Below are 14,266 nucleotides of genomic sequence, written 5' to 3'. Positions count from 1 at the left end.
GCAATAAACATTGTTGAATGATGTATTACGACGTTGAATCTAATTTTAAAGTTGCAGTTAAGGAAGTGTCTGGTGTGGGTGAAGAATTAAAACTCTGCCACGGGTCTTTGCACACAGGATTGCCTGCTCGTAATGTCATAAATTCTTTACTGCCATAATTAGTGTTTAGCACAAGGGGTGTGAAGGTCTCTGTAATGGTGCTAATTAACCAGGTGTTGATATTATGAATGGCGAGTCACTATGGCAACAGGAGTATTCCAGAATTGAGAATTCAAGCAATTTTTTTTCGACTGGGATCCCACATACTGTTTGTCAGAAAGGTTGGCACAATATGAGAGGCCAAACACATTTCCAAGGAGATGGACTGCTGGTCAAAGGGACACAAGAACGTTTTGGAATAATTTGATGGGCATGCCTCTGATCATTAGAGACACATACACTGTGTATTGTCAGCAAGGTGACTGGTGGAAAGGGAAGGTAAAGCATCAAGTATGGCTGAGAGGATGACGTCTGTCATAAATGCACACACGCCCCTCTGCTCATCTGAATTAATGAGCACCTTTATGAATTATGCCCTTTCTTGCAGGGACGACAGCACTTTATCTCTTCCTCCTCATGCATCCCTCCATCTCCAGTAACTTCCCCAGTCCAAAGACTTACGAGGAGGTCCAGTTCTTCAACACCAACAACTACCACAAAGGAATTGACTGGTGGGCACACACAATCTGCTATCGTATAATGATCTCGGCTCTGATTACCCCCGCTCCCTCCCGGGTGACTAGAAGCTAAGATAAAGGGAATGGTTACAAAAAAGCCATTGCATAAAGAAGACCTATTTCTCCTTGCAGCATTGAATGACACATAAAGCATTTGGTTGTCTTCAAAATGATCTTTTCTTGCCTTTTTTTTTAAAGCTAGCAGATATACATGGGCCTAAATTGACCAGTAAATGGGTTGTTTAGCTGGCAGGGATACAGATGCTTGTACTTGAAAGTCATCTGTTGAAATTGTATAAGTCCATTTCAAGGTTTTTTTTTAAGTTTAGCAATGACTTTTACAGCTTGTGCCTGACTTGAATGACACCAGTAAAGCTCCATCTTGTACAATCTGCAAATTATTGCATTTGTGTTGCTAGAAATGTGAAATGGAGTCCTCGTGTTGTACAAACAACAAACAACAATGACAATGTAATGGTTAGCTCTACATACACACTTTCTTTTAATTAGTTGACTATCATTTCCATAACATCAACATACGGGATATTGACATACCGTGTTAATTTTAGGTATGTGGCTGTAGATCACCATAAATTATTCTACTGGCCATCCTCCACTATTCTCTAATATTGTAGACTGTTTGGATTATAAAAGCTGTTGGACTTAACAGGCTCTAGTTACAAGGTTAATGATATTTAGCCTATGATTGGGAAAAAAAATTACAAACATCATCCATCTATCCATTTTTGTCCCCACTGTATTCTCCTCCACTTCATTTGGGTCACTTGTGAGCGGAAGTTATTTCTACAGGTGAGCTGAAACTAGTTTTATAACCTGACTTTAGGTGAGATGTTGACTGATCACCATCCAATTGCAGGACACTTAAACAGCCATTCACACTCACACCAACTTTAGGCTACTTATCGTCTTCAATTAACCTCAAATGAATGTAAAAAATGCATTTCTCAAAAACCCAGACACTCACTGAACTCATTTTATCCGTTTAGACGTTTTTCTCCAGAGCCCCCCAAATAGATCGTACCCTCTCCTCCCTCTTATTAATAAAAGGAACTTTCATCCCAGTCGACCAAACCCTAGAGCCACTGTCAGTGATGTACATATGCTGTTGCAGAGGCCTGTGAACCAAGACAGCCAGCCCCACAACATGTAGAACCTTTCACAACTCCAGACTGATCTCATCCACCTTCGTTGCCCTACCACTGAGAAGCTTTTCAACCGATACAGCGACCTCAACCCAGAAATAGAAGGGACCTAGGAACACATGTCGGTTGAATTTAGAAGGTCCTCAATTCTCCCCACTGACTCAGAATGTTCCCAGTCCAGGTCAGCAGGACCCTATCCCCAGGATGCAATGTTCTGATGGTGCACTTGTTCACGCCCCTGAGACACTAAATGGTGGACCAAATTTTCCTCAGTCACCCGGAAGTCATTTTCCATCATATCACTAAAGTATTTCTACAAGTAAATCTTTGGCTCTGCAAAGTAACAATCAGCTGCCCTTGGAGTCCTATAGGCCAAAGAGGCCCAATAGGACTCCCTTCTTCACCTTGGCAGCATCCCTCACCACCTGTGTCCACCAACAGGTTCAGGGAGTGCCTCCTCAACAGGCACCTACCACCTTACAACTATAGCTCAGGTTGGCTATAACTCTGGAGGCACGGAACATGGGACACTCACATTCAAATTCTACCACCTCCCTCTGGAATATGGTGAACATTCTCCCATGGGTGAGAATTGAAACACCTTCCAACCGCACTTTGCCAGATGTTCCGAGCAGACCCTCACGATTCGTTCATGTCTGCCAGGTGAAACTGGCATCTTCCCCCAAGTGAGTGTGCAATTTATATTGCTCGAGTCCTTTGACACAGGCACAAAGTTTACCATTCAACTGTAGCCTAGAATGTGCTGGTGCCAAGTTCATGCATTCTGACCCTTATGCTTGAGCGCGGTGTTCGTTTTGGGCAATCTCTGACAGTGCACAGCTTAGGTTGTGATCCTGGGGCCCTCCTTACAATCATGCCCTTTGAGGTCTCACTGTCAATGTCCACATGAGCATTGAAGTTCCTAAGCAGAAAGAGCAAGTCTTCAGTAGGAGCTATCTTTGGGATAGATGACTCCCAAAAGGGGAGGTACTTTCAGTCCATCCCTTCTCAAGAGGACTGGTACCAGAGCTAAAGCTATGCGTCGAGGCAAGGTTGGCTATTTCAAATCCAAAAATGTTGACCTTGCACTTGGAGTTCAGACTCCTTCCTCTCCAGGGAGATGACCTCCACCTAGAGCAAGCATCTGGGAAGGTTGAACCGACAGCCACCACCGATCACCCAGGTCACTGGACTGACCCTCCCGCTGTTGGAGAAGAGGGACACACACTACCTCCTCATGCTGTGCCCCATCAGGCCTTATGCCAGGCCCATCATGCCTGGTGACCAGACATCCGGCCTGGCAGGGGAAAATCATCCTCCAATAATTATATTAATTTTAGGGGGGTTCTGAGCCTTGCTTTGTCTGGTCCCTCATCTAGGACCTGTTTGTCCTGGATGACCCTGCGACGGGCATTAAGCCCCAGACAACTGAGCTCCTATGAGCATTGAGCCACAAATATCCCTCCACTACGATAAGGTGATGGTTAAGGAAGGAGGCTTTCCAAACACAACGAAAATATTTTAACATTGTGTGCATCTGTTGCCGTAGGTACATGGAGTTTTTCCCCGTACCCTCCAATGTTAGTACGGACTTCCTGTTTGAGAAAAGTGCCAATTACTTCCCCTCAGAGGAGTCCCCACGGCGCGTCGCAGCCCTGCTGCCCAAGGCCAAGATCATCACCCTGCTCATCAATCCCTCAGATAGAGCCTACAGCTGGTATCAGGTGCATGCAGTCACACATACATAATAAACACACTGGCCATTTCACCTGGTAAAATATATTGAGGTCAAATATATACGAGAGCTGTAAAATTTTACAAAAACAAAGATTGTCACTTTTGATTGACAATGTCAGAGAATTGAAATTGTAATTGCATGTGTTTCATTCTGGTAGCTGATTACAGCGACCTACATCGATAGAAGACTTTTTTTATTTATTTTGCCCCTGTGGTATTATATATGACATCTGAATGTCACCAGCGATAATACTATCATGAATGTTTATTTTTTGATACCCCAGCATCAGAGAGCTCACGAGGACCATGCAGCGCTTCGCTTTTCTTTCTACGATGTCATCACCGCCAGAGCAGGGGCCCCGGCCGAACTGCGTTCTTTGCAGAACCGATGTTTGAACCCAGGCCTGTATGCCACACACCTTGAGAGGTGGCTCATGCACTACCCTGCTAACCAGGTGCCTTATGCTTCAGGTTGAACATGGCCGTCTGTGTTACATGCCTGTTGACATAACAGGATAGATTTTAATTCAGTACTGATTGGAGATTTGTGTTTTGGTTTTCATGTCAACCACCGCCTAAAATAAATGCATACATGAATAAACATGAAATGAATTCCACTATGATGTTATTGTTATTGTTTTTGCATATAGCTTATGATCATAGACGGCCATCAGCTGAGAGCAGACCCCGCTACTGTCATGGATGAAGTCCAGAAGTTTCTGGGAGTCACTCCTCATTTCAACTACTCACAGGCCCTCACGTAAGTCACCCATCCTTGACGTCCCATTAAGCAACACTTCGCACTTTGTGTGGATTAAAGTATCAAGCCATTACAGCCGTGAGAACAAATGCATTCACAATGAGCCAGGTTGGCTGAGAGCTAACCATTACAAAATGTGCATAAACATTCATTCATTCATTTTCCGAACCGCTTTATCCTCACTAGGGTGGCAGGGGGTGCTGGAGCCTATCCCAGCTGTCTTCGGGCAGTAGATGGGGGACACCCTGAACCGGTTGACAATTTCAATGAACTGTAGCTGAACAGACAAAGAATCAACATGATATGGCTGGTCTCCCATACTTGAAATGACATTGTTGTCACACAACTGCAGTATTAAATGGTGGACCTTAACAAAATATATTGAACAAATATATGAATTACAGTATAATAGCATGTTATTATTTGAAGTTGAGTGTATTTCAACAAATCCTTACAAAACACTATATGAACGTTTGTATGATCGCTCCTTCTGCTCCCCTTGCCTGTAACTTTCTGCCATCATAGAATATATTGTATTTCTTTCCTGCTGACCCAGTTGTTGTATCGTTCACTACTTTTTAAGATGGATCATGGGATACACCGAGGGCACTATAACAGGGATAACCTATGGTATACTAACTACCTTCGAACTGCACTTTGAAATGGCGAAATCAAAATCTAGAGCACTATAAAGTGGAAAGGCAATGATTCTGAACACAGCCTCAATGTTGGCTTCGCTGTTAATGACAGTGGTTGCAACCAATTCTCCCTGTTATTTTTACTGTGGTAAATGACCTGGGAGACACGTTCTGCAAACACCAAAATTCACGTCCCAATCAAGATGGCTGTGACTCGGCCAAACAGTGCTGAAGTATTTGTAACATGCATATGATGAACGTCATTATGTATGACTGTTGGCCTCAACTGTTTTCCACTACAGATGAAAAAAAAAGGCACTTTACACATACAAAACTGCAGGATAAATTACACAGGATGATTTTTGAGACACATCCCATACAAGTATCTTTGTTGACTTTGGTCATAAGAGAGGAAAAATGCTCAGATTTGGCTCAATTATCAATACGTGTGTCCCTCCACTCAAGTTGTTTTTTTTTTCTCGGCCCCCCATTTCATCCATCTTTTTGCAAAGTAATACAACTCAAAGGGTTTCTTTGCATGCTTTGAGGGTGCTAAACGGTTTGTTAGCCAAGCACTGCTCATCAGAATGCAGCCTGTCTCTCTTCTCCAGACAGGAGCGTCTCAAGTTTTGTACATGGGGACAGAGAGCGCCTCTGTCAAAGATGGTAGACTGACATGCATATAAAATAATGTGCAAAGAGATGCATCTTGACAGGCGTGAGACAAAGTGTGTGCCTACGTGTATGGTGTATGTGTGTACGCATGGCGGGGGAGCACAAAGACAGTCCCCCTCCCCACCCTAAAGAAAGCATTTCTTTTTTCTTGTCTTGTGCTATTGACATGGCAGCGGCCTGACAGCTCCTCAACAACAAAAGCGTTTTATTTAATCTTTTCTTCCTCCTGTCTTGTCACATGGAGTAAAAAAACACTTTATGACGACGCCAAATGATGCATGAAGATAACCAGTAATATTTACGTCTTTCAGTCACATCCACATTTGCCAAAGTGCAAGGCTGGACTTGCCAGGCAAACGCAATACAATGACTGGTGCCTCCAAACGTCTAATAAAAAATATTTATTGTTTTCTTGGATTTAAAACAATCATTTTTAAACATTTTAATTTCTGTACTTGAAAAACATATCAAAATACTTACCGTATATTTCGGATTATACGTCGCTCTGGATTCTGGAAATCACACCAGCCAAAAAATGCATAATTAAGAAGGAAAAAACACATATAAGTCACACTGAAGTATAAGTCGTATTTTTGCGGGAAATTTATTTGATAAAATCCAACACCAAAAACATACATGTCATCTTGTAAGGCAATTTAAAATAAAAATAAAACTAGAGAACAACAGGCTGAATAAGTGTACGATATGCTAACGTTACGTGACACTTAAACAATGAACTATGAATGTGCCTGGTATGTTCGCGTAACATATTAAGAGTTATTTAGTCAACTATTGTACAAAGTATATGCTAACAAATTTGCCAAACCATCAGTGTCACTCCAAATCACGAAATCCAATGAAATCTTCATGCTCGGTGTCACTTTAAACAACTCCGCCAAATCCGGAGGTAGAAGATGCAGCACTTCCTCTTCTACGTCACTTACGTCAGAGTCATCATCCGTTGTTTTTCTCAGTTACCGCCAACGTGGAAAGTATCAACACAGGCAGAGAGCACCGTCTTGCGGTTTAATGTGAAAATAACATGTGATGTATGTCTACAATGTGTTAACCATTTCACACGTAAGTCGCTCCAGAGTATAAGTCGCAACCCCGGCCAAACTATGAAAAAAACTCAGATTTATACTCCTGTAAATACGGTAATCAGTCATGATCATTTCTGACAGCTCCGCTTTCACTTCTCAGGCAGTGGACAATTCCACCTTCTTATTGCACATGCACAGACTTGATTCAGGAAGTTGCTCCAGTTGAGCAGAGAGGCGAAAACAAACATTTTAAACAAAACTACCGAAGGTTTCAACTTTTTTCTTGGTGATGCTAAATATGTGGAATGGACAACAGCAAGTGCCAGATGCTCTTGCCAGTAGCAGCAGCACTGCTCTCAGTGTCAGCTGAGGAGAATGCGATACAGATGAACTGGAGAGTGACACAAGTGACAATTTTCTCCACAAAGATGTAATACTCACTTCCGAATTAATAATCACTGAGTAAAAAAGCGGTAGAAATGGTGAACTATGTTTAATGTTAATGAATGTTCTTGTCAAATACAGTTAAAATGCAGAGATGATTCACTTGTTTGAAAATAAGCCTGACGAATCTCAATGAAGGCCTTGAGATGAAATTAAAACTTGTCCGTACTGAAAATTCATGTGGAGAGCCACATGACTGAGTTGACAAATTGGTCTCCAAATGACGAAATGCATCCCTGTCATTATTTAAAGTACAATATAGAGGCAAATAGTTACTGTTGTTATGAGTTGTGAGTTTCACTCATAGCTTACATCTACGATTAATTCTGATATCAGTCTTCTCAAAAATTAAAACTAAAATATTCTTGCACGTTAAGATTATCGTATTTTCTGCATTATAAGGCACTTCGGATTATAAGGCGCACCTTTAATGAACGGCCTATTCTTCTAACCGTTTTCGTATATAAAGTGCACCGCATTATAAGGCGCATAGAAGCTACAATAGTGGCTGCGGTGGTGTTATACATCCACTGGATGGAGCTACGCCAAAGGGAATAGAATACAATAGAATACAACTTTATATCTATGGTGCTTTCACAATCACTGCAGCTGTACCAAAGCGTTTTACAGAAAATTTAAAATACTACGTCCCACAAAAACATCTGAATATGAATCCATATATATAAGGCACATCGGATTATAAGGGGCACTGTCGTCTTTTGAGAAAATGGAATACTTTTAGGTGTGCCTTATAGTGTCAAAAATACAGTACATATCATGTACTGTATAACCAATCAAACTGCAGTCATATTAAAAGGGTGATATGTCAATGTAACTTGGAAGAAAAGAATATCTCACAACCCAGTATTGCTTGAAACATTACACAAGCAGTAATAGTGAGATGTAGCTCTTTGCATTGTTGCAAAATGGGTTAATAATACTGGTGAAAGGATAACGTGCTGTTCAACAGCAGTCATAATAATTTGACATTACCATATGAATACTGTATGGAAAAAGGCAATGAGTCGACAAATTGTGCAATTTATGGTTTGTCTGACATCTACAAGTAGCTGAAGTGGTCTCTTCTTGAATAGAAAATGCCTCAATTGTCTGGTTTGTCATCCTCTTTAACAAATTAAAAAAATATATCCTCTTTCCTTTCTTCCTATCCAGTTTTGACCCTCAAAAGGGCTTCTGGTGCCAGCTGCTTGAGGGAGGAAAGACCAAGTGCTTAGGGAGGAGCAAAGGACGAAAGTATCCTCCAATGGAACCAGAGGTAAACACTGTTACTCTGTAATTTTTTAAAAATATATTGAGTAGTGATTCGTGTCACAGTGACCGTCGGCAGGCAACACTTCTCCCGGGATTTCCCCACATGGGGTGGTCAGTTTGCAGCAAACACAGCCAAAGTAATATGTGATTATGTGTAATGACACAACACTCTTGAGAGAAGTGCAGGGGGTGGGGGGTGGTGAAATTAGGATGGAGTGAAGATGTGACAAGGAGAAAATCCAATCTATAAATCTTTGTCCAGACCAGTGATTCCACAGAGTTTGGAAAAATCACACATTTGCTCTCAAATGAAGATGAGCACACATGGATTCAATCCATCTTCGGCGTGCAGTCGCACATGGCTAATGGGTGCACCGTACTCACCTGTAATTAAACGGTCGGCCAGCAGCCTCCACCGGGGGAGGAGGTGGGGGGGCGCAAAAGGGGGGAGAAGGCTCATCAGTATTTCTTTCATGACATTACTCTTCTTCTTTCTGACAAATGGCGAGTTTGGAACAAACAAATAATCATTTACGTTGATTGTGCTCTGTAAATGAGTATGCCCTGATTTATGATGTTACACATACAGCACATTTGACAATAAAGTTGTATTCAATTCAATCCAATCCAAATTTCTGCTCTTTGATTTTGTAAGGACTGTCACAGTGGTCGGTGTTTGCCAGACCCTTTATTGAGTCAAAAGTTTGACATTTGAAAACACCACCAAACAAAAATGTCACCAGTACCGGATAATAATGTTCTGGTCTTTATTTCACAAATGTACGCATTCAGTGTGAAATTCAGGCCTGCTGAACACTAAGATACTAAATCCTTGCAGGAAGTCTGTTGCATGACTGGCACAGGGTGGGTACACAATTTAATTGTAACTTATGCCAACTAGTATCTAATAGCTTTGCATGTTGCTGACAATGACATATGAAGTAAAATAAATTATACATTTCAAATAAATGATTACCAGTTATGTAAAATTGGATAATTTCCCTCATTTAATGGCTATTCGTCTGCATTTTTTACTGTTACCAATTATAAATACATATTTTTGTTCATCTGTCAATTTCATTGATGATTAGTGCAATGTAGGATCAATAAATGCAATAATTCTGTATATCCACCTGTTGCTTATATGCACTATTTAAAAAAAATTAAAGGCAAAAAACTTTAATGAAATGTTAAGTTGGGCAACTCAACAAAATCTCTTAAGTTTTCTAATGTGGAAATTGCCTATCCCGCGTTTTCAACAAGGAAATATGAGTTTACAGAGCGAGATGTACCTTGACTTGTCCCACAGCTTAACGATAGATGTAAAAACAACTCGGCGAACTGATTTAAAGCCAGCAACTTGCTTGCGTTGTTGTGCTTACATTGTTGCCATTTATGTCAATAATGTATATTTTAAAGTTGTTCCAATTGAAATTGTGTGTTTTTGTTTTTACAGTGTGTAAACACTGCACATTGGTGAAGACAGGGCCACACTAAATGCATTTGTAAATTGAGATGAGAAGATCATTATTTCACCACAGTATTCATAATTTGCATGACATTTTTGGTTTGTCGAGTGAGGTTTTACTAATGTAAAATGGGTGCCTAAGCTCAATAAAGGTAGGGTGGAAATTACCGGAGTGGGTATAAATGAAGTTAAATAGAGTGTACATGAACCATTTCTCTTTCTCTTCTTATCATTGCTTGCCCTTCCTGCCCCTCTTCTTCATTTACACCTCCATCACATCCTTTCAAATTTGATATTTGTCCTAATATGCTCTCTGCCATGTGCAGGCTCGGTCATATCTGTCCAGGTACTACAGGGAACACAACGTGGAGCTGTCAAAGCTGTTGCATCGCCTTGGACAGCCCCTTCCCTCCTGGCTGAGAGAGGAGCTACAGAAGGTCAGCAGCATTCAACTCTCCCAAGCTCAGTTCACTACCGTCAATGCGTTATATATAGCACTACTTTATTTATTTTAGTTTTTCACCCTACCTGAGACCAATGAGGGAAATAATAATAATACCGTAATAATAATAATAATAATAATAAAAACTTTTCTAATTGGCTTATCCTCACAAGGGCCACCCGCGGGTGGTGCTGGAGCCTATCCCAGCCGTCTCCGGGCAGTAGGTGGGGGACACCCTGAACTGGTTGCCAGTCTATCACAGGGCACACATCGCCAAACAACCATTTCTGCTCAATCACACCATAGGGACAATTTAGAGTGTTCAATCAGCCTGCCATGCATGTTTTTGGAATGTGGGAGGAAAGCGGAGGACCTCATACTCTTTTATTTCACACCTCTTTTTCATCGTTGTATAATGTATATTATAGCTACCTTAGCCAGAGAAATCCCTTTCTTCGTTGCATTGACAGAGCACTCCTTGGGTATTCCACTTCAGACGTAGTTTGGATATATTTGTGTCGCTCATTGTATGGCAGGCCTTCAGTTCAGTCAAGACTGCAAATTTTCCATGAGTGTCAATATTTGTTTTTGTCTCTGTTGCTGAGAATTGGCGAGCAACAAGTTCAAGGGTGAACCTGGCTCTTGCCCGGACGGAGTTCGGCTCAAGATCAAAAGAGGAACTGTTATCGAAAATGGGTGGATGGATGTCATCCATCTAACTGATTGCCAAAAATGATTACTTTGCCAGGTAGAACATGTTTAAGGATTTTATACTTTGTGAAGAGCAAAAAATCCATCCTTTGAGCAGCATAACAATGGAATTCAAGACATGGATTTCACAAGACCATTTGCATGTTTCATTTTACAAATGTATCCACAAACCACATCATTTGATTCATAAATTCATGTTCTTCTACCGTTTTTGCCTTTCCCTCTTTGTCCACTCCCACTCGATCTTCACCTCTTTTTTAAGGTTAGATAACCTTTGCATCCATGAGCCGGCATTAAAGGCTAAAGGTGAAACAGTACGGAGCAAACCTGGAGCACCCGACCCTCAGACGCACTCTCCAGCGAGCGCCGAAGTCAAGACGACCAACACAAGGCCTTGTTTCACACCTTTGAAGGGCAAAGAAAGTGGAACACTTGGAGGGCTGATTGAAGGGATGAATGGTTGGAGTGCCTCCGAAGTCACTGAGGACAAAGTGAGGTTCATCCAAGTAGAACTCTTACGCAGACCTTTGAAGGTTTTGCGGGATCCTCACCTTTAATTTATCACACCAGAACAGCGCTGGTCAGCTGTGTGAATCCAATCATGTGCACTACTTCGTTGAAGCTAAAAAGAAAAAGACAAAAAAAAAAGTTTCTTTTTAGTTTCTGGTGTTGTTCCTACCACGGAAAGAATTCGAAGAAGGTGCATCGTCTCAGGGCGTGTGGCAGCCTGTCGTGTGATTTTCTATGAGTTTGTTTGTTCCGAGTGAAAGTAGCTGCTGGTAGATCTGGCAGCCCCGTTCACCTCAGTGATGTCACCCCAGGCTGTCTCCAGAAAATAAGAGTTGGGAAGGCGCCGCTGAGCAAGAAGGAGAAGAAAGCCGCATCCAACATACAAGTTTGATGTTATCAATGCCGTAGACGGCAGTAAAAGAGACCGATCAAAACGAGTGGACGTGACACATGGGGTATGATGTCAGGCTGCCCCCCCCCACCCCATTTTGTTGCTGTATCTGCCTCGGTTTTCATGTTTTCGTTAATGACACCACACACACAGTTGTTTACCTTCAGTTTTATGTCAACAATCTTGAAGTGTCAAAAACAGAAACCAAAATTAAAAGAAATGCATACTCTGGAACGTGCGTGTTTCTTTGCTATTAAGTTTGCGGCATGAAGTGGCCATGACATGAAGAAAACAGATTGCAGGAATTCCAACTGTAATAAAAGTGGAGTTGTTTTTATCACTCTGCTGTTAATGGGTTTTCTTTTCTTTCATCATAAAATCTGAACTTTTTGTGAGAAGCCTTGAATAAAATGAAAGAATCTGAGAAGGATTTGAAGACTAAGCAGGAAAAATGAGAGAAGGGAGCCATGAAAAAAAAGCCATTTCTTGTAAAACAGAGAGAAGAGAGAAGGAGGCGATTAGCCCAGCTCGTCGATACAATCTGTCAGTGTATGCTATATACACCCGCCTGCCACAACATTAGGTACACTTACAATGCATCAATCTATAGTCCAATAACAAGAGCTCGATCAGAAAATTCTGCCTTGACGAGCATTGTAACGTTCCGTTTTGATTAGCAAATTTTGGGAGCTCTTTATTCATTTGTTTTTTTGTCAACATCTTTAATCACCTGTGCTTTTTTTGTCATTGTTTAGATTGCATTTAGTTTTGTTTTATGTTCTTTTTAAATCATTCGGTCTGGGTTTCCTCCTGTTCTTGGCTACTCTGTTCGTCGTGTTAACCAACCACTAGCCATGTTTTGTCAATGTTCTGTCTCTAAATGAAACACAAAAGCACGAAAGTTGCCATCACAGTTTGTTAATGTTATTCACATTTGAACAAAAACTTTGACACACTAAAGCAAGCGTCACCAACATGTTGCCTCGGGCCACTAGATTGCCTCAAGGATTATATGAATAGCCTGCAGGCCTCTTTTCAAAATAGATGAACAGAGATGGGACAATGTCAATCTTTCAGAAGTGTTTCTCATACAGGTGGGTGGCCCTTTGCATCACTCAGTAGCGAAGATTATGTCACCACACGGGGGCGCTCTTTAGCAGGACTGAGAATTAATGTCACAACAGAGAAGTAATTCGTAGGATCAAAGACATTAGCAAAGCACATTTGAAGCAAAGTAATGGGAGTTCTACAGGGCAACTGTCAGCCTGCCGTCGTCACACTCACTCCCACTTTTCAAGTCTTATGACCATGTTTGCCCGTTCAAGTCAACAGGGACAAGCCTGAAAACGGCAGCTATTCCCGTCGACATGGTGTCACATAGCAGTGACAGTACGTGTGTGTGTGTGTGTGTGATTGTGAAGAAATCATCTTGGTGCACGTTTACGATTGTTGTCCCCGATGATTTTTGAATCAGATGGAGACAAAAAAAACATACTCTTCATACTCACCCAACAGCATAATTTTTCAGAGATAAAGAATAGAATCATCTTTATTTGTCATGTGCCTGTCCACACATTTACACAAAATTTGACATCCTATACTCAGGCCTTTGCTGACTTGGATCAGATTCCAGCGTGATTATTGGTATGTGTGTATTCTGTGTGAGGTACTAAGTCCGTGGGGACCGAGGCCTGCAGCAAACACCCTGACTAGTAATTGATAATTACAAGTAAGTGACATCCTCCAAAAAAATGTGACAATAGATGCCACAAGATGGTGATAGAGAACATTTTTTCTTTGTCTTGGTTAGACGAAATGAAACCCCTCCATCAACATAATTTCTTCTCACCACGATGACACCATATGGCACCAAAGCTAAACTTTTATATTATACAGTGCTTTTGCGTAAAGTAGTGTAGGGTAAAACAGCAAATAGATGATATTTTGTGTTTGGAACAAATAGGTTCCAAAAACCAAAATGTGAAGATGTGTTAAAGAATGACATCAGGCAGTTTTTCTTTTTATTTTTAAAAAATCTCGGTTTATTCATAAACAGTACTGTACATTGAAACAGACAAAATCATTCAACAAAATAAGTTCAAGTGTATCAGATTGTCCCACGTAGTTAAAATCTCTTAGCACAATCAATGATCATGAACAGGAAGTCAACATTATACCATTACCATTATGTGCTTGAATTTCTAAAGATGGCCTAACCCTAACCCTGAAATTTTGAAGCCAGGTGACAGACGAGAACCTGAAAAATGTCACCACCATTTTAAAATAGCAAACGAAT

At 41.1% G+C, this 14,266-nt stretch overlaps 2 protein-coding genes across 3 annotated transcripts in view; both read left to right on the top strand.

Annotated features, from left to right (window-relative positions):
* ndst3 (N-deacetylase/N-sulfotransferase (heparan glucosaminyl) 3) overlaps positions 1–12,310 on the top strand; it is a 50,293-nt gene extending 37,983 nt beyond the window's left edge. Inside the window, exons 9-15 of one of the 2 annotated variants that reach the window (XM_052084856.1) lie at positions 587–710; positions 3,429–3,603; positions 3,901–4,071; positions 4,267–4,376; positions 8,350–8,452; positions 10,243–10,353; positions 11,337–12,310. In XM_052084856.1, coding sequence (XP_051940816.1) covers positions 587–710; positions 3,429–3,603; positions 3,901–4,071; positions 4,267–4,376; positions 8,350–8,452; positions 10,243–10,353; positions 11,337–11,366 — 824 coding nt within the window. In that variant the 3' untranslated portion in view covers positions 11,367–12,310. Of the gene's footprint in view, positions 1–586; positions 711–3,428; positions 3,604–3,900; positions 4,072–4,266; positions 4,377–8,349; positions 8,453–10,242; positions 10,354–11,331 lie in introns of both variants that reach the window. The other variant, XM_052084857.1, reaches the window with a different exon arrangement.
* The window catches only part of mettl14 (methyltransferase 14, N6-adenosine-methyltransferase subun), a 178,769-nt gene that overhangs the window by 132,335 nt on the left and 32,168 nt on the right, over positions 1–14,266 (top strand). The gene's annotated exons all lie outside the window — the stretch shown is intronic.

Source organism: Hippocampus zosterae, chromosome 13 (assembly GCF_025434085.1).
Source record: "Hippocampus zosterae strain Florida chromosome 13, ASM2543408v3, whole genome shotgun sequence".
NCBI lineage: Eukaryota > Metazoa > Chordata > Actinopteri > Syngnathiformes > Syngnathidae > Hippocampus > Hippocampus zosterae.
Note: the sequence above shows the minus strand (reverse complement) of the source record. Positions and strands in the feature narration are given on the sequence as shown.